Source organism: Aulostomus chinensis, chromosome 4, assembly GCF_037954235.1.
Source record: "Aulostomus chinensis isolate RoL2024-O1b breed Wild chromosome 4, RoL_Achi_v1.0, whole genome shotgun sequence".
NCBI classification, from domain to species: Eukaryota; Metazoa; Chordata; class Actinopteri; order Syngnathiformes; family Aulostomidae; genus Aulostomus; species Aulostomus chinensis.
The window spans coordinates 2,126,016-2,144,297 of NC_141323.1; the positions used below are offsets into that span (position 1 = coordinate 2,126,016).

The window sequence follows — 18,282 nt, forward strand, 5'->3', positions numbered from 1 at the left end:
AGTTTACAGTTTAACTTCCACATTTTAACAGTTTAAATCACAAATCAATCATATGTTTCTCCCAATAAACATCTGATTTCGTTCAATTAAAACCTGTAGTTTGCATTTTGATAAAAAGTGACCTTTTACTGACCTTAGATATAGCCCATCTTGTAGTTCATATGGATATCCTAGCTGGATGGAATAAATGTTTTCACGTCATTGTTATGTAATTCTGAACAGTGTCATGACAACACGTTAATGTTGAAACCTTGAACAAAATAAATTGGTGAAGCAAAACTAACAATTACATTATTTAGAGTAAGTTCTTTTAGAGCTCTAAATTGCTGCAAGCATATTGCATCCCGGGGCACAACTCTTGAGGGGTGGTTCGGACCTTCTCATAGGCTGACGCACTTGCCATTCTTACGCTTTTTCCGCACTATTCCTAAATGCATGGCGCTTCTTATAGTCTTTTGTCCGTGATTGGCTGAAGCTAACGCCAATCAAATGCTGCGCTGTTGCGTAGCCGCAGCGTCTGGGATGAGCCTGACGGTCCCAGGAAGCATTGCTGCTGCTGCCTATTTAATAATATGTAGCGATAAAAGACGGGAGAAACACTTAGCGCCTAGGTCAGAGAGTATTTATGAAGACAGTTCATTTGTTTTGAATAATTTCAGCCTACCTTGTTGCCAAAATAGCCATGATTTGTCTTTGATAACGGCGATGTTTATTGTGCAGCCTTTTAAGGTTCCCTGTAGAGGGTAGCCAATAAGTGGATCTACTAGCATTTTCTGCCTAATATTTAGGCAGTGAAATCCGCTAAATAACAATAAATTCGTTTCTCCTGGTTTGTGGGCTGGCAGCGAGCCAATAATTGACTCTGGAGCAGGACACGGAGGTAGGTGGAAAATATCTTTAATTTTATTCTGTCGGATTTGTATTTATTGTTGTGGTACCTGCCAGACTAACGCAGATGGAGTACAACGGGTAAATAAGCTAGCATTAGCTAACACAGGACATCGGTTAGCTGGCCTAATGCTTCTCTATATGATTTTTTGAAAAAGCGTACGTAATATTAATATTACCGACTATTTCAGCAGTAGGTTTTGTGCATTTTTACCTCTCATCCCACCCCATGTAGCGATGGTAGACTTGAGAGGGAGTTAGGTAGGTGACCTGTAAGGCTTTTGCCAGTCTAAACCTAGAAGTGTGTACATTTTAATTAAAAAACACCCCACAGTGGGTAAAACCAGGACTCATACAGTCGTGACAAAGCTGTAATAAGTTTGAAATTTGCTATTTCCAAGCCGGGTAAAGCTTTATTTTTTATATATATATATTTTTTATAAAGAAAGATGAAATTGAAGAAACGTATTTTGATATTATGATACAATTCAAAGCTTTCTTCATTAATACCTGCACATTAAAAAAAAAGCAGTTCAGCAATATTAAATGAGAAAAACGGGTTATTATTGATTTACTTCGTCGTGTGTTTATATGGTGTCAAACTGTGTAGCTTAATTTTAGTTAAAAGTAGCTGAGTAGAGATTTAAGGTTAATAAAAAAAATTCCACAAACAGACTTGAAAATATCATTAATCGACCTTAAAAGTTTAGGCATCTCTTTCGGTAATTTCTCTTCTCTGAGGAACACATAGCATAACTATGAAAACCAAAAATTTTCTGCTCTCTGAGATAAATTTATAATGAATGGGTTGATTGTAATTGGATACCAGACATCCAGTATGAAGATTGTATCATTAGAATGTTGAGTAGATTTCTCAATACAAAAGTAGTGATTTAGATTTGGAAAACAGCACAATCGGTCTGTACATTTCTTTTTATAGGCCACTGATTTCATGTGCTCGGACAAAAAAAACCAAAACCTAAAAACATCATATTCCAAATAATACTGTGATTGTTCTGACATGAGTGCACCAGTAATTGTTACATTTAATTTTAACTAAAAGAAAAAAAAAGATAAAAAAGACAACAAAAAAATAGTACAGCTCCTGTTTATTGGGTACGTTATGATTTTATTTGTCAGTGCTTTATATTGCAGTCCTACGATACATTTTGTAATGGTAAACATGAGAAAATGAATGAAATAAGATAGGATACATAATATGCATACAGAAATATCCAAAGTGTTGGCAGTTGCACATTTTTTGTCCCCCAGTGTGCGGTGCTTGGTCCTGGTGTTCACGAGGTTGGTGTCAGCTGATCTAAGGTGGCGGGTGGAAGTTTGATGATGGAGAGGGTTTGCCAGATATGAGAGGGCACATTTATTGGGAGCCAGGGAAGGTGTTTTAAGGATTTGTGTGATTTGTTCCAAGGAGTGGATGTTGAGGGGAGGCCATACAGAATTATTTTTCCGGTAGTCCAGTCTGAAGGTTGTTAGTGTGGTTTCAGCTGTTGAGAAGGAGAGGATGGGCCAGGATCTGGTAATTTTCCAAAGATGGACTTATTATTAAACCTTGGGGCCTGTGTCACAAAGCAAGTTTGATGTATCAAGAATATTTTAATTAAAACAGCAATCACGGAATAGTGATCTCATAACAGTGGTAATCAACTTGGTGGGTGTTGGCAAATATGAGTAGTTCATACTTCCTCAAGAAGAACAAACTATTATTCTCAACAAAACAAGGATGTAAAGCAATAATACAGACTAAAAGCAACAGTCAAAGCCAGGAAAGAGAGCTGAGAAAAAAATGCCAGCTGTGTAAATGCGTAAATTAATGGGTTAGTAATACATCTGAATAATGACTGGGTGATTTAGTTGTATCCTTATTGTGTGTAAATCAATATTTGTGCCATTCTTTCAGCTGAAACCTTTTTACAGCTCCTGGAACAAGTGAAGAATGAATATAAAAACAAATAACATCTTGTAAGGTCAACAAGTACAAGTGCTTTTTGTCGGTCTCTGTATTACACTTCAATTACCAAGTGTGTGTATGTGTGTCTATGTGGGTGTGTCTTCCAGTAATTGTGACATCATTTTCCATGAGAAATGATTGCTCAGTAGGCACTGTTTTTAAATGTTGTGGTCTCTTATCTTGAGGGTAAGGTTGGGTCTACAGTATCAAAGGTTGACATGGTGATAGTAAACCACCTTAAGGACACTGAAAATCATGGGTGCTTTGCTTACCTGAAAACCCTGCTTCACGGTACCGGCCCCTGTTGTGTGTGTGTGTGCGAGTGTGCGTGTGTGTCTGTGCGTTTGTGCGTCTGTCTCCATTGCCCTCGATGGAGTCATGACTGAACCCTTTCATTCAGGATGGAAAGAGTTTCCTGCCCAGTCACTCACAGTACTTAAAGGGTGGAGTGTGTGTGAGTTTATTTCCATATGCACACAAGCACACACACATTTTACTGAAGAATTTTACAGGAACCCGAGAAACCAGCCATCTGTAAGAAAAGTTACAAACCACTTTATGTGATTTGCATCTGATTGGACATATATTTATATCTACCTTATCAGATCGTCAATAATAATAATAATAGTTGACTATGAAGTATCTACCAATGCGGATAAACATTGTAGACTTCACTGTCAGCAGTTCTTATGAGTATGTTCGGGGTTACAATGGTTGATTAATGTTATATGATTATTGCTTTAACCTCCCCGATAGTGTATTGAGATGGACATCGCCAAGATGGATGTTAAATCCCTCTGACTAAAGTTTCATTCATGGTGACCATATCCTTTAATGGTGCCATAAGTCTGTTGTAGTTTTGATGGCCGCATTTGGCTGTACACTTAGGCGTGTGAATCCTTTGGCAGCTCTCATAATGCCTTCCTTATAAGCGCTTGAGTGGTGTGTTTGTTTAGTTATGGGGTGGTTCTGGTTAACTTAAAGCCTGTCAGACTGAGCTAAACGCCTGGCGCTCTCTGCTGTGATGCAACCTTTTAAAGAGTGATGCTTCATTTTCCACCTCGGTCAGAAAATATGCACAAAGCACATTCAGGCTCATGGCGCAAATGCGTGTATGTCAGAGCTTTCTCACTGAAACCATAAGAATGATGGTTGGATTCCATTTGTTAGGACATGCTGGCTCAGTGGCAGAAACACTTGTATGTAGCAGAGGGCTGAGTGATGTAGTTTCACTATTAAAAAAAAACAACTTTCATTTGATTCCATTTAGATAATGACTGATGATTTTTAAACGTCCATTTCTCATAAGAAAAGAAGTATAAGGTTGAATTAAATTCCATTTCTGCTCTAGAGCAGGATAGTTTTCCTCACACAGTATAAAAACTATGTTTATGCACACACAATGGATTGGTTGTGCTCCATCTTGCACTGATGAAGACAAAAATAATTTGTGTATCCATCCCGTGATCATATGTACTCTAAAATGCAAAGTGATCCTGTCCAAAAGATCAGTTTAAAAAACTCAGTTACCCCCGAACCAGAATTTCTAAAATCTGAAAAAAAGGTGTGATGTTAAATATTTTTTTTCCTCATCTCAAGGTCAATAGGAATAAGTACCTGTTGTAACATTTGGTTTACAAAAAAGTGTTATATATCAGTGCTTTTTTTCTACTGAATAGATCATGTAAATACTGCATCTGTTAATTTCAAAACATTAATGTATCTAAAAGTAGCGTTTGCTACCAAGTAGCTAAATGAGACTAGCATAGCTCTAGTTGTAGTGATGGTAAATTCACGCATCTGTGGTGTTGCTCATTCATAATGTTAGCTTTGTAATCCTAAAAGGTTGCATGATCCTTAAAGTGGTGTTCATTAGTGAAGATTATCCTGTTGAACAAGACTTCAGTCTTATAAATTATAACAATAATCTGAAATCCAATAGATAACCCCTTTGACTTTTGTTTAAGAAACCTATGGAGATTCTAACTTCCTTGGTATCCTGCAGCACTCGTATTGGCATCAAGCTACAAAATATTTGGCTAGCTTTTTCTAAAGTTGGAGTCACCAAGAGGTCGCAGGGAGTGATGCTTATACTCACATCTTTGTGAATAGAAGCCACTTGATAGGCAAATTGCAGTTTTTGGGTTTCATCTAACTCATCTTGGTAGGTTTTGAGTTATTCTGCAGACAACAGACAGACAAATGGCATTGAAAAACACACACACACACACACACACACACACACATACAACACAAAACACAACCTCCTTGGTGGAAGCAATAAGCAAATCCACTGTCTTCCACCTTCACAAAACTATGCGGTGATTTCTCTCAGAAGTCAGGAAGTGTCTTGTTGTTCTGGGGTTGTTTGGGCCGGGAAATGACTGAAGGGTGATTAGACGGAACATGGGCCCTATCGCTGAGCTGCAGGGTTGTTTTATCTCCGTGAGAGCTAATCAAAGCCTACATTCATACTTTTCTGATGGACTGCTGAACTGATTTAATGATACACATTTGCCCTCTTCCTTAAAGTACCCATGTTCAATTTCTGGTAACTTTTTTTTCAAGATGTGAAAAATGAAGTATCATTCCTTGCCTTTACAATGGGTGTTCAAGCTGTTTTATGAAAGATGAGGATGCTGGTCCAGCTGGTTAACTGTTCTTATAACTGGAAAAACCCTCCTTGACAATGACAGCTTCTCCTCAGGTGACAAACACATTGTCAGAATATTTTTCTATCTCCCTTGTCATTCTGTCCTAAACTCCTTTTAGCAGTTTGATATTATCAAAGACCAACAACAACAAAGTCTGGGAATGTACCATGAGAAAGATCATCAGTGGCGATTTCAATGATTAGTTCTGGAATGAAGACCATGAGCCTTCATAACACATGATTCTTTGTCCCTTTTACAGGCACAAAATATATTTGTATGTACTAATACACTTTAAATCAATTTCTGTTTCCACTTCCATGTCATGTAAACATATTTGTCAGACTGAAACAATTCCTTGCTTATATTGTTGTCAGTCAGTTTACTCCAGCATGCTCACGCTTCAGTTGGCCCCAACCTGGCTTTGAGTTCTGCACATGTTCTGTAGGTCCCACTGTGGTATTCACCCAAAAGGGAAAGGGCTCACATTCAAAGGAGATATTCTCACCGTGGGTGCTAGCCAAGACAAAACACTCAGATGAGGAGAGAAATTTCGTATCATCTCAGCTTAAGGAGATGTCAGTTTTTTTCCAGGGTGCCACAAAGCATTCGCCAAGCAACGAAGCATTATGATTGGATAATATGGGAGGTAATGAGAGACACCCAGATGATGTCAAGCTCTCCGGTCAGTACCCTGCCTGGGACTTGGAAGACACTGCCATCAGTTAGTCACTCTAGTCCCATTTACACAGAGTTTTCGAGGCAGGAATATTATACCGCAGTGTGTACCTTGAGACAGAATGGGGAAATAGATTGCTGCGCCTCTGAGCCACCATTAGAGATATTAACAATATCAGGAATATCTTAATTGAGTGCAGATACCTATGATTTTATGGATCAGCTGACTCCAGGGGATATCAGAATGATTCGGCCGATCCACTTACTGATCCAGATTCCATTTCTTAGCTTGTGCTAGATCATGAACCCACTATAACAGCTATAACACTATAACCCATTTAAGACGTGTCGATCCATACATAGAGCTCAAGGAGTTTGCACTGGATTACATTTAAAGTTAATGTATAAATGCACATCATTTAGTTTTTGCTTATGTTGTCTTCTAGGATAGTGTGGCCATGACAGGAGGGACTGCAGCTGCCCTTCCTATGAGCAACCACACCCGAGAGAGGGTGACTGTGGCCAAGCTGACATTGGAAAACTTCTACAGCACCCTGCTCACCCAGCATGAGGAGCGGGAGATGAGGTAAACCTGCCGTTCTTAACACAAGACCATCAGCCAGTTCTGATCAGTCACCCTATATGTTTCAACAACAGCTGCTTGTAACAGTTGGTCCAGCAAGTACTGTGTTTACTTCCTGCATGTCAATCTAGCTGTTGTTTAAAGAATCGAGTGTCACTCCATCCTTCACATACAGAGGCTTTCTGTTGTGAACTCGCGTTATCTGAGAGCTGATCTGTAGTCCAGGTAACACGGGTCATTTCCTCTGCTTAACACCAGCTGACTCACTGTTCACATGCCTGTAACAACTGGGGCAGGATTCCTCTCCAAGATCACAAACATTCAAGTTATCTTATCTCTCATTTGACGTTTCTTTCCATTTGTTACTCGTACTCTATTTTGAAAAGGACCACAGCAATTGTTTTCCATATTTGTGCCACATCTAATCAGTTTTTTTAGCTTTTTGAATGTTTTCACTGTAGATGTTTTTTTTTAATCATTATTATTTCTAGGCAGAAGAAGCTGGAGAAGGCCATGGAGGAGGAGGGTTTGCCAGATGAGGAGGTGAAATGTCCTTTTCTTTCTTGCTTAGAGACAACAAGCTGTTTGAGAAAAAGCTCAAACTTAAAGGCAGTGTTTGCAGAGTTACCAACAGCGCCTGTAAATATGTCTTGCAGAAAGTGATGCGGCGCTCGCAGCATGCTCGTAAGGAGACAGAGTTTTTAAGACTGAAGAGGACGCGGCTCGGCCTGGATGACTTTGAGTCCCTTAAAGTCATTGGACGAGGGGCTTTTGGCGAGGTACAAACTGAATCCTCCTGTGCACATAAAAACAAACTTTCCAAACTGCATACTTGCATGCATTGCTATCGTCAAGCAAAAGAATTGATCTTGATGATGAGTTTGTCCTCCTCAGGTTCGCCTGGTGCAAAAAAAAGACACAGGGCATATTTATGCAATGAAGATTTTGAGGAAAGCAGACATGCTGGAGAAGGAACAGGTAGAGTATTGATCAGCAGCACAGTTCTCTCCAGGTTGTTAAAGCTGCTGCTGTACGTCCCCACCATCTTCCTGCAGGTTGCTCATATCAGGGCGGAGAGGGATATTCTAGTGGAAGCGGATGGCGCCTGGGTGGTCAAGATGTTTTACAGCTTCCAGGATAAGAGGAACCTTTACCTCATCATGGAGTTCTTGCCTGGAGGTGTGAACTGAGCATCAAATTTGTGTTCGATATAATTGTTAAGAAATGTATTGGGGCAAAAGTGTTGTCATTTTTGAAAGCTGTGACCTTGTTGCCAGGCGACATGATGACCCTGCTGATGAAAAAGGACACACTGTCTGAAGAGGCCACCCAGTTCTACATTGCAGAGACGGTGCTGGCCATCGACTCCATCCACCAGCTGGGCTTCATTCACAGAGACATTAAACCAGACAACCTGCTGTTGGACTCCAGGGTAAGACCACACACACACACACACACACACACACACACACACACACACTCATTAGCAGTCATGTCTGTACTATTGTAAAACAGTGTGTGTATCTAGTGACTGTCTAGTACAGTGGGTTGATCAAATCTTTCTTTCCTGACAGGGGCATGTAAAGCTGTCAGATTTCGGCCTGTGTACAGGACTGAAGAAGGCCCATCGTACAGAATTCTACAGAAACTTGACACACAACCCACCCAGCGACTTCTGTAAGTTAAAATTGAAAAGTATTTAACCTTAAAGGAACCCGCCAACGGGCTTCACAGTGGTGCAGTGGTTAGCACTGTGGCCTCACAGCAAGAAGGTTCCGGGTTCGAGTCCCGGCTCGGGCGCGTGATCTTTCTGTGTGGAGTTTGCATGTTCTCCCCGTGTCTGCGTGGGTTCTCTCTGGGTACTCTGGCTTCTTCCCACAGTCCAAAGACATGCAATTGGGGACTAGGCTGATTGATACTCTAAATTGACCGTAGGTATGAATGTGAGTGTGAATGGTTGTTCGTCTCTCTATGTTGGCCCTGCGATGGACTGGCGACCTGTCCAGGGTGAACCCCGCCTCTCGCCCGTTGACGCTGATAGGCTCCAGCCCCCCCCGCGACCCTTAATGTGTAGGAATAAGCGGAAGATGACGATGGATGGATGGATGGAACCCGCCAACATTTTCAGAAATATGCCGTCCTTTATTTCCCATCCTACCCCAGAGCCGGACAAGAAGATCAATACCGCTCTCTTCTCTGTGAGACCAACTGATCACTAGTTAGCTTGGTGCAATGAATGGTAGTGGAAGGGCTTCTAGCATACCTCTGTTAGCATACCTCTGTTAAGTCATCAATACACTTTTCTCCAAAACCATGTTTAAATACATTAATATAACTAGGATTGTGCATAACATTTGTTAGGAAATAACAATTTAACTATGAGACACTGAAATTTTACACCGTTACAATCCCAGCTCGGTCAGAGTGAGGAACTTAACATACACATAATACAATATGCGCATTTACCGAGAAGTCAACATGTTCCTTTAGTGTGGCCACATTCTCAGTCTGAACATGCTGTATTTGAATAAGTTATTGTATGTTTTTTTCTGCATCTAATAGCCTTTCAAAACATGAACTCCAAGAGGAAAGCAGAAACCTGGAAGAAGAACCGCAGACAGCTGGTACAGTTTTATTTATTCCATCTGTTCTGTAGCAGGCAGAGTATACTTTAAATATATATATTATGGGAGGTGCTAGATGAAATTACAATTAATTGAACCTCAGGAACATTAACCAACTTTTCAAAACCTTAAATCAGACTGCTTTTTTGCAGTGATTTTCTGGCTGTTCGTAGCGTAACGGAAATGTTCAGCTTCTCACTCAAGCTCTTTCATTCAAAACTATATTTTTGCTACTTTTCATGTAATAACCAAACCACAAATACCTTTTGGTATGGTTGTGAACTGCCTTATCCTTGCCTGCCTGCAAGGGTGTCAACACGTTTGACTTCTGACATGTTTGGACAACTCATTCTAGTTTTTCCTCAGGCATAACCCAACCCTAAGTCTTCTAATGTAATACTGACTTTACGAACAGACACGTCAGACTTCATAAACCTGATTAGACGTGTCGTCTTAGAGTTTGACACATTTTGAAACAAATATAGAGTGCAAGAGCAAAAGACCATAATGCTGCATGCTCTATAGCCCCCTGGTGGTCATTTAGATCCTAGGAAATATCACCCGGAAGTCCATGTGAGTGGATAACAGCAGAGACAGAAACAGTGTGTAAACGAACTGCACAGGTCAGGTGCAACAAGGAATGAGCTTTTCTGATATAAAACACAAAAGAGATTAATTCTAGTCAAGAAAGAATCCAGAGCCTTAATTTCTAGCTGGGCCCCTCACTTTTCCACTCTCTGTGTGACTCTCAGGCTTATTCCACCGTGGGAACACCAGACTACATCGCCCCTGAAGTCTTCATGCAAACGGGATACAACAAGCTGTGCGACTGGTGGTCTCTTGGTGTCATCATGTATGAAATGCTCATCGGTAAGTGTGTCTGCATGTGAGCTACACAGGCTGAAGTTATCTCACATTTCCAAATTTAGAGCAAATTGATGCATCTACTGTACTTGCTAAAGCATCTCCTTTGTTCTATTCAGGTTATCCTCCTTTCTGCTCAGAAACGCCACAGGAGACATACAGGAAAGTGATGAACTGGAAAGAAACTCTCGTCTTTCCTCCTGAAGTTCCTATCTCAGAGAGGGCCAAGGACTTGATACTACGGTACGTGAAGATGACTTTGTGTTGGGGCTGGTGACAGCCATGGCTCTGGTTCATTATGTTTTCAGGTTCTCCGTTCATTGCTTGGTAACGTGACATCTCAGGAATGCCTTTAGGGAATTTCTTCAAATTTGCTCTGCAACTTAATCACTTAAAAATCCACTCACATACAGGCCACATGTCAAATCGTGTTTCAAAAGGCTATTTGAAAAAGTTTTTTGGATCAGTTTGCTGTTTGTATGTTTCAGGTATTGTACTGATGCTGAGAACAGGATTGGTGCAGTGAGTGTGGAGGAGATCAAAAGCCATCCCTTCTTCGAGTCGGTGGACTGGGAACACATCAGGTATGTGAAGCTCTTCTCTGCGCAATGCAGATGCAGCAAAAACACTCTTCAGCTTAATAGAAAGCCAGTGTTAAGATCTTAATACATCTCATTTCTGTGCTCATGCAAGTGTTCTGTTTACAGGGAGCGGCCGGCAGCCATCTCCATTGAAATCAAGAGTATCGATGACACCTCAAATTTTGATGACTTCCCTGAATCAGACATACTTCAACCAGGTTAGTTGTCTGAATGATTCCTCCTCCAAAAAAAAAGCAAATAGGTTTGAATTACCATGTAGATTTAAAATAATCTTTAAAATAAAAAAAAACATACCATCACATAGCAATTCAAATATTAATTGTGTTTTTTGTTTGTCAATAGCCAATGCGACGGAGCCAGACTTCAAGTCAAAGGACTGGGTGTTCCTCAACTACACGTACAAACGCTTCGAGGGCCTGACTCAGCGAGGCACCATTCCCACATACATGAAGGCGGGGAAGGCTTGAGAACGTAGTAAATAAAAACAGAAATTTACGGACACAGGGTCGGGCCACGGAGCCCCGCTGGTGCTGAAGGCTGCCTTGGCAGCCTCTCAGTCTCTAAATTCAACCCTCATTGCAAGTTGTTTAGGTCTGCTCAGCCACTGCAAGAACGAAACGAGTTCGGAAACTCAAGGAGCGTTACCGCATTACCTCGTTGTTTATATGGTATACTGTACATGTGCTGTCTTTAGCCATAGCTCTCAGGCCAGCTCAATAACTATGAACCTAAATTTGCATATGTGCATGTTCAGCAGCTTCTTGAGAGGATTTTCACTTCTTGAAGATGGAGTGAGGCTGAAATACAAATCACTGCTTTGACATCTTCACGTCGATAGTTTTAACACTGGTGGCTAAATTAGCTCTTAAACGGAAGACATCTATACACTGTAGTTTCGCTCTGGATAATCTTTAGTATGGACCACCTCACATGGATTTGAAGGACGGTTCCAGCATGATTTCCAATGTATAGCTCATTACCATAGAACAGGTTAGCATTTCAAGCTTTATTTTGACAGTACAGCTAGCAGCAGCATCCTTTTTCAGGTTCATCGGCTACAGGAATACATTAGAATAATATATAAAATACTAGCTTTTTGATTTGCATCCAGAAATGGTTCAGAGACATTAGGAATGTAAGATTAAAATGTATTATGTGATAAGGGGTAAATAGAGGAGACTTGTAGAGCTGTTGTTTGCAATGCTAGCTGCATGTCTTTAAGGTATGATATTGATGGTCCGCTGGTCCAAACTGAGATACCTCAGGTATTTCGAAGGTTAACATGACATCTGGTTTTGACATCCACAGTGTCTAGAAGAAAAATCCTGGTTAGTCTTGGTTATTCTGTAACTTCTCTTCCTCTTAAAAATGGTCCGATTTTTTCAAATTTGGCCTTTGAAATGTCTCTAAATCTTTTTGATGAATTGAAACAAAAATTAACAAAGATGTTCACATTACCTAGACAAAGTATTTTAATATCATAAATGATGTCCTGCCCTCAAATTTGCAGTTTATTTGCTTTACCAAGGTGGTGACTCGGTATACTCTGCTAATGTGCTAATTGGGAGCTTCTCAGCATAATTCTGTAAACTGAGATAGTGAACATCGGTATGCTAGCTAGCTAGCTTACCAACTGCATGCTTGTTCGCTTGCTGATGTTATCATTTTACTTTAAACTGCTCTTACAGAACTGCTGGCTGTAGTCGTCTTAGGTGTTAAAAGAACGTGTTATTTTATATTTATATTTATATAGAATAAATTGTTTTAGAATGTATGTTTGTCTCCTGATAGTGGTTAAAGGAGCATGCCATTTTTTGGGAAATGTGCTCATTGTCTATCCTCCCCCGAGCCAGTTAAGAAGATGGACTCTTTCCCTACTCTGTGCTTCAATATGGAGCTGACACTCACAGAGACCAGCTGACTGCCAGCTAGCTTAGCACAATATTTGGTGGGAATTGTTAGCATACCTCAGTTAAGCGTTTGTCAAAACCCTCAGGTTCAAGAATCTTGGTCTAGAAGTAATTAGCCATTCCTGTCTGTCATGATTAGTCGGAGCACTCACACTCAAATCACAGTGCCCAGACAGGAAAGTAGTTCTGACTGTATCTGATAATAAAATTATATTTTGTTATTTTATGATTTCATATCAGAGCAAATGTTTTGCGCCATCCCAGTTATATCAGTAGGCATTGGGAAAAAGTCTATTTGATGCCTTTCAAGTGAGGTATGCTAACACTTCCCACCTGCTACCATACATTGTGCTAGCTAACTATCAGTCAGCTGGTCTCTGAGTCTCAGCTCACCTAGGGCAGCAGAGAGAGGAGTATCTATCTTCTGACTTTGATCTGGAGAGAAGGGACTGTAACCATATTTACCAGAAAGCTGACATATTCCTTTAAGCACTTCAGGTCATGCTGGAATCCTCCTTTATCCTTCATGGTGGGTGACTTGGGGACGCCTGTTGAGAAGTAGCGTCATTGCTGCTCGCAGAGGAACAAAAGTGTTGCCAAGAAGCATGAATACAGTTTACCCTGTGTTTGACTTCTGCTACTGTGGAGTGTTGCCCTTTCACTTTACTAAGCCAACTGCCGAGTGTTTGTGTCACTTCCCCCTTTACGGCCTGATATTTTGTTCAAATCTGCATTCCAGTAATTAATATTTCCCCTGGTTTGAATTCTGATCAGTGCAATTGCTTCCTTCTTAGATTAAAGTGCCTTGTAAATCTTGTTATTAGCAGTTAATCAGAAGGCTATTAATTACAACGAAGGTAGATACAGTAAAGCTGTTTGAGGAGAGAAAAACTGTGAGAAAAAGTTCACCTCTAATGGTCATTGTTTGGGCAGCAACAGGGGACTTTCCAAACAACACAAAAACCTGACGATAAAAAGAAGCAATAAATCAAAGGCACTATAAAACAATGAAAACAGTTTTATGAATAAGATGGAAAAAAAAACAGACTTGTAATAACATTGTGTCGAAGCAAACACAATGAAGTGTCTTAGTCTAATCAAGAATAAGCTAAATATTTACGAGAAATCAAATAAGGACGTGGTAGATCTCTTATGTTTGTACGTTTTACATTTTTTAATTCAGTCTCCATGAAAATGCCTCCAGAACTCATCTCACAAATTAAATGCTAAACAACCCGTTTAATCCAGTTTGCTGAGAGTTGTGAAGAGAATAGCAGGGAAGGGAATATTAGTTACCAAAGATCATCACAAGTCGTGAACTTAACACACGTTCACACGTAGCTGTTGCTTGCTGCACTTAACCGTGAAACTACCTTACGTAAAAGATTAAAAAAAAAAAAAAACTTTTCCAAGACCGCTAAACTTGGAATAATTTACCATTTCTGTTACCACAGTTGTCAAGAACATGAGAGATGGATGTTTCTTAGTTAGCATGTCTGTCCAGCGTCAAAATAGAGGAAACGCTCTAAATACAGGGAGAGGAAACAGGCTAGTGGTGCTATTGCTGCAGATGTGATGAAGGAACTACATGGTCTACAAGGGTTGACACATTACTTCTAATACATATTAACATGAAAGTAATGTTTGCAATGTACAAATGAGGGTTTACTGATGTTTATATATCTGTGTTATTTATTGTTCCTTGATTTATGTCCTCCTTGAATTTAGAATGTATCTAAATTCCTATAATTTGACTGCCATGTAATTTATAGGGGCACTCCAGTAGTTAAGTATTGCATCTCCTTGATTAAGAGACAAAACAAAAACAAAAAAATGGGGCCAAATTGTTACATTAGAGGCATATTTATTTATTTTTTTCCTAAGATGGCTAAAGTTTGTACCAACTGTTATTCAGAATATGATCAAGATGGTTTCCAGAGGCTGCAACGTTCCTCTTTCAACTATTTAAAAATACTGCCAGTAACTTTATCCTGCAAAAAAACCTGGAACAGTCTTCAGGATCCCGGCTCTACAATTTGATCCGGGTCACCCCTCAAAATTAGTCTTAATATTTCTGGTAATATTTCCGGTCCTTCAGGGTTGGGACAATTAGACTATTTCCTGATTTGATACTGTCAGGAATTTTAAAATTTTAATTAGGTGCTGATTTGATTTTTCTTGTGTCACTTAAACATTGTGACCCCCCCCCCCCCACACACACACACACACACACCAAAATTCTTCATATTCATTGTAAAAAAACCTTTCACATCTCTTATTCCCATCCTATGAACTCATTTTGCAGTGTAATTTTTTCCCCCATAACTGCAGTGATAATGTTTGCTTTTTTCATGTAGCTTTTGAAGGCTAGAACACACTGAAATGAAATTGACAAGAAAAATCTGTGGAGTGCCCCTTTACAGAAAACATCTGGGATCATAACGTCATCATGTCATTTAGGCCAGCTGTTCTCAACCTTAGGTAAGGAACCCTAAGGGTGTCGCAAGATCATTTCAAGGCAAATTCTTGTTGGAAAAATGTAAACAGCATTTGTTTACAATTTACTACTGAGTGTGAGAGTTAAAGTGTGGCTGTAAACTAAACCAAACTATGAAAACTAATGAAATTTATCTGTTAATCTAAGGCCCTTAAGACTACATGGCTATACCATTTTGTTTTTAACATCCCGGATACTTCAGTAGTATGAGAGTATAAATATAATTCCATCTGTTACTTAGTGTTTTAGGGTGGTAGCGTAAACCTGATGATTCTTGGAAAGGTGGTGGGGGGGGGGGGGGGGGGGTCGGGACAGATTGAGAATGACAGATCTAGCTGGCCTTGATTGGCTTGTATTTCTGTTTAATGACATCCTGACAACCTAAATAGAAATGATATCTGAGCTAAGACGGCAACAGCCCAGATGCATTATGGGAGATTATGTTGACGGCCATCACTATCGACGTCCTTTGAACACGATCCCTAAAGCCAAACTGCTACATTTAGATGGTGGTTGATGGAACCTGGATGAGTAGGAAAAGTGGTGCGAGTGACATAAATATCCTTGTGTTCATGGATTAAATAGACACTTTATGTTGTGAGATGATTGTCCGACTCATGTTGTGTGCGCTGTTATTTTGATTTTTCCTCAAAGGTAGATACACAGGTTAGTAATATTTCAGTAGAGGGTAACTTCATCAGATCCAAACCATTCAATTTATATCTAGAAAATTACTTGAAATCCGCGACTGTGTCACTTTATTTATACAGGGCCGAGTCATTGTGACGTTAACGTCTTCAGAGTCAAGAAGATTTAGGATTTCAGAGGAGTTTGTGAATGAAACCAGCTTACTGCCACCTTGTGTGTTATTTGGATCACACCTGTCATGAGACGTAAAAATACACCCCGTGATAAAGAGTGAAATATTCATCCTCTTAAACAAGCAAGCATCCACACCGCAAGTCAGTCTTCTAATTGGTTTAACAGTCCTCCTCCTCCTCAGAAATCTCAATGATACATTATTCCCCTGCTTGTTGAACCTAAACTGATGATGAGTATTTTCAAATGCCCTCTGTCAGCCAGGACTATGTTATGAAGTATTTTGTGTGATGATGTTTTGTGTACATACAGTTGTAGCTGAGTGAAGGAAATTGTCTCTAGCGTGAAAGAAGAAATGCTTGTTAATATATTCATTCTCATGATAACTTTTTATGTAATTAAAATGCATAAAATGATGAAACAGTTGCATTTTGTATTGTTGCGTTATCGTAAAGCTCAGAATGTTGACTCACTGAATTCATTTTCAAACCTAACAATCATCAAATTTGAACAATTTATAATGGAGAGAGAGCGTCTAAACACATTTCAGCGTTTAAAGCACTTTCAATGAATTTGAAATCTGGAGATTGATTTTTTTTTTTTTTCCTGTTTGTTGTTACTGGACTATTTCTTATTAACATGCCACTGCCTACATTGTGCCACTACTTTTGGAAGACTCATACCTGACATTTGTAAAATAAGGTAAAATCAAGAAACAAATGCATGGTAAATATGAAAGAACTTTTGTACAGAAGAATTAAAATGCTTCAAGGTAGAACTTGGGGTCGGTTTGAAATTGCTTCCACTTTTCCCAGCTTGTTCTTGAAGCGTTTCAAAATTTTCGATTGCATCGCTTTCACCTGAATGCGTCTTGACGTGCATCATCTTTTAGGTTAGCATTTACAAAAACATGCTTCAACATGCATGCTACACCCTTATCCAACATGAACTAGCCATCTTAAAATTTGGTTGCTGTAATCCATTATAAGAGTATTACTACTGGTTAGATACTATTTTTAAATTTATGTTGCAAGGAGTAACAGCTGCTTTCCTTCTGTTCATACTATCATGTTTTTCACGTTCACATTTCACACATATCACATTCTGGGGTTGAGCGGGGTCACCGTCCCCACTCAGGTGAAAGATTCTGAGGAATTTATATAAGGATCATCATTTTACATCCATATCTGTGCATCAGAAATGATACATTCAGAGATAAGGGCTAAATTAAAAAATATTCATGAATGAAATGAAGCTTGTTATGAAGCAGCGACAAGAACGGCATTGAGCAAATGAGTGAGTAGTGATGCTGAATTTACTGAAACAAAATTCAGTTCACGCGCACGGAAACAGACAATAAAAATGTTACAAAATATCTGAGCAAATCTACATTTTACAGTTGTAACAAGACTGAAAGGAGTGGGAAATGTCTGTGTTTTTCAGAGGCATCGGTTAGTTTTTTCTTTTTTTTTTTCAGAGCAGCACAACTTGTTGCTGTGTTTAAATATAGCCACTAGATGGAGCACCTGCTTTATTTAATCCTTACAGCTATCAGCATATTCTTATCAGGAATTATCCATCTGTTTTCTACTGCTTATCCTGTTAAGGGTCGCGGGGGTGCTGGAGCCTATCCCAGCAGCTTTTGGGTGAGAGGCGGGTTCACCCTGGATGTGTCACCAGTACATCGCAGGGCCAACACATAGAGACAGACAACCATTCACACTCACAGCCACGCCTACGGTCAGTTTAGATCATCAATCAGCCTCGTCCTCTCTTGATGTCTTTGGACAGTGGGAGGAAGCTGGAGTACCAGAGAGAACCCACACAGGAACAGGGAGAACATGCAGACTCCACACAGAAGGATCCTGTGCTCAAACCCAGAACCTTCTTGCTGTGAGGCGTCAGTGCTGACCACTGCACCACCGTGCTTAAAAGGAATTAACTTAAGTTTATTGTTTATTTTCCAATTATTACTTCATGTTTCATTTCAGAAAATTTCTGCTCCGTTATCTCCAAGACCGGATAATTACTTACGGGAAATGATAAAAGTGGAACCTTAAGATATTTTAGAATGAAAGAATAAATGCAGATTCTTTTTTTTTTTCCTTCTTAATTCCCTTAACTGTTTAATGTGTTGAAAATCTGTCAGTCAATTGGAGCAGGAAATTAAAGTTTTGAACCATAAGAAATGTAAATT

At 39.7% G+C, this 18,282-nt stretch overlaps 1 protein-coding gene across 1 annotated transcript; it reads left to right on the top strand.

The window, feature by feature from the left end:
• The first annotated feature begins 869 nt into the window (after positions 1 to 869).
• On the top strand, positions 870 to 16,816 carry LOC147262283 (serine/threonine-protein kinase 38-like). Its single transcript, XM_086201014.1, has 14 exons — positions 870 to 880; positions 6,633 to 6,772; positions 7,261 to 7,312; positions 7,426 to 7,548; positions 7,664 to 7,747; positions 7,825 to 7,948; positions 8,047 to 8,201; positions 8,344 to 8,446; positions 9,332 to 9,393; positions 10,146 to 10,263; positions 10,377 to 10,500; positions 10,746 to 10,841; positions 10,965 to 11,056; positions 11,202 to 16,816. The coding sequence occupies exons 2-14, from the start codon at positions 6,645 to 6,647 to the stop codon at positions 11,324 to 11,326; spliced, it is 1,386 nt and encodes a 461-aa protein (XP_086057140.1). The 5' UTR covers positions 870 to 880; positions 6,633 to 6,644; the 3' UTR covers positions 11,327 to 16,816.
• Positions 16,817 to 18,282: the final 1,466 nt, after the last annotated feature.

Bases quoted from the DNA above. Each gene is read 5' to 3' on its own strand.
- LOC147262283 (XM_086201014.1), top strand. From the start codon at position 6,645: ATGACAGGAGGGACTGCAGCTGCCCTTCCTATGAGCAACCACACCCGA. The intron at 7,313-7,425 runs GTGAAATGTCCT...TATGTCTTGCAG, and splicing joins AGGGTTTGCCAGATGAGGAG to AAAGTGATGCGGCGCTCGCA. The intron at 7,949-8,046 runs GTGTGAACTGAG...CCTTGTTGCCAG, and splicing joins CATGGAGTTCTTGCCTGGAG to GCGACATGATGACCCTGCTG.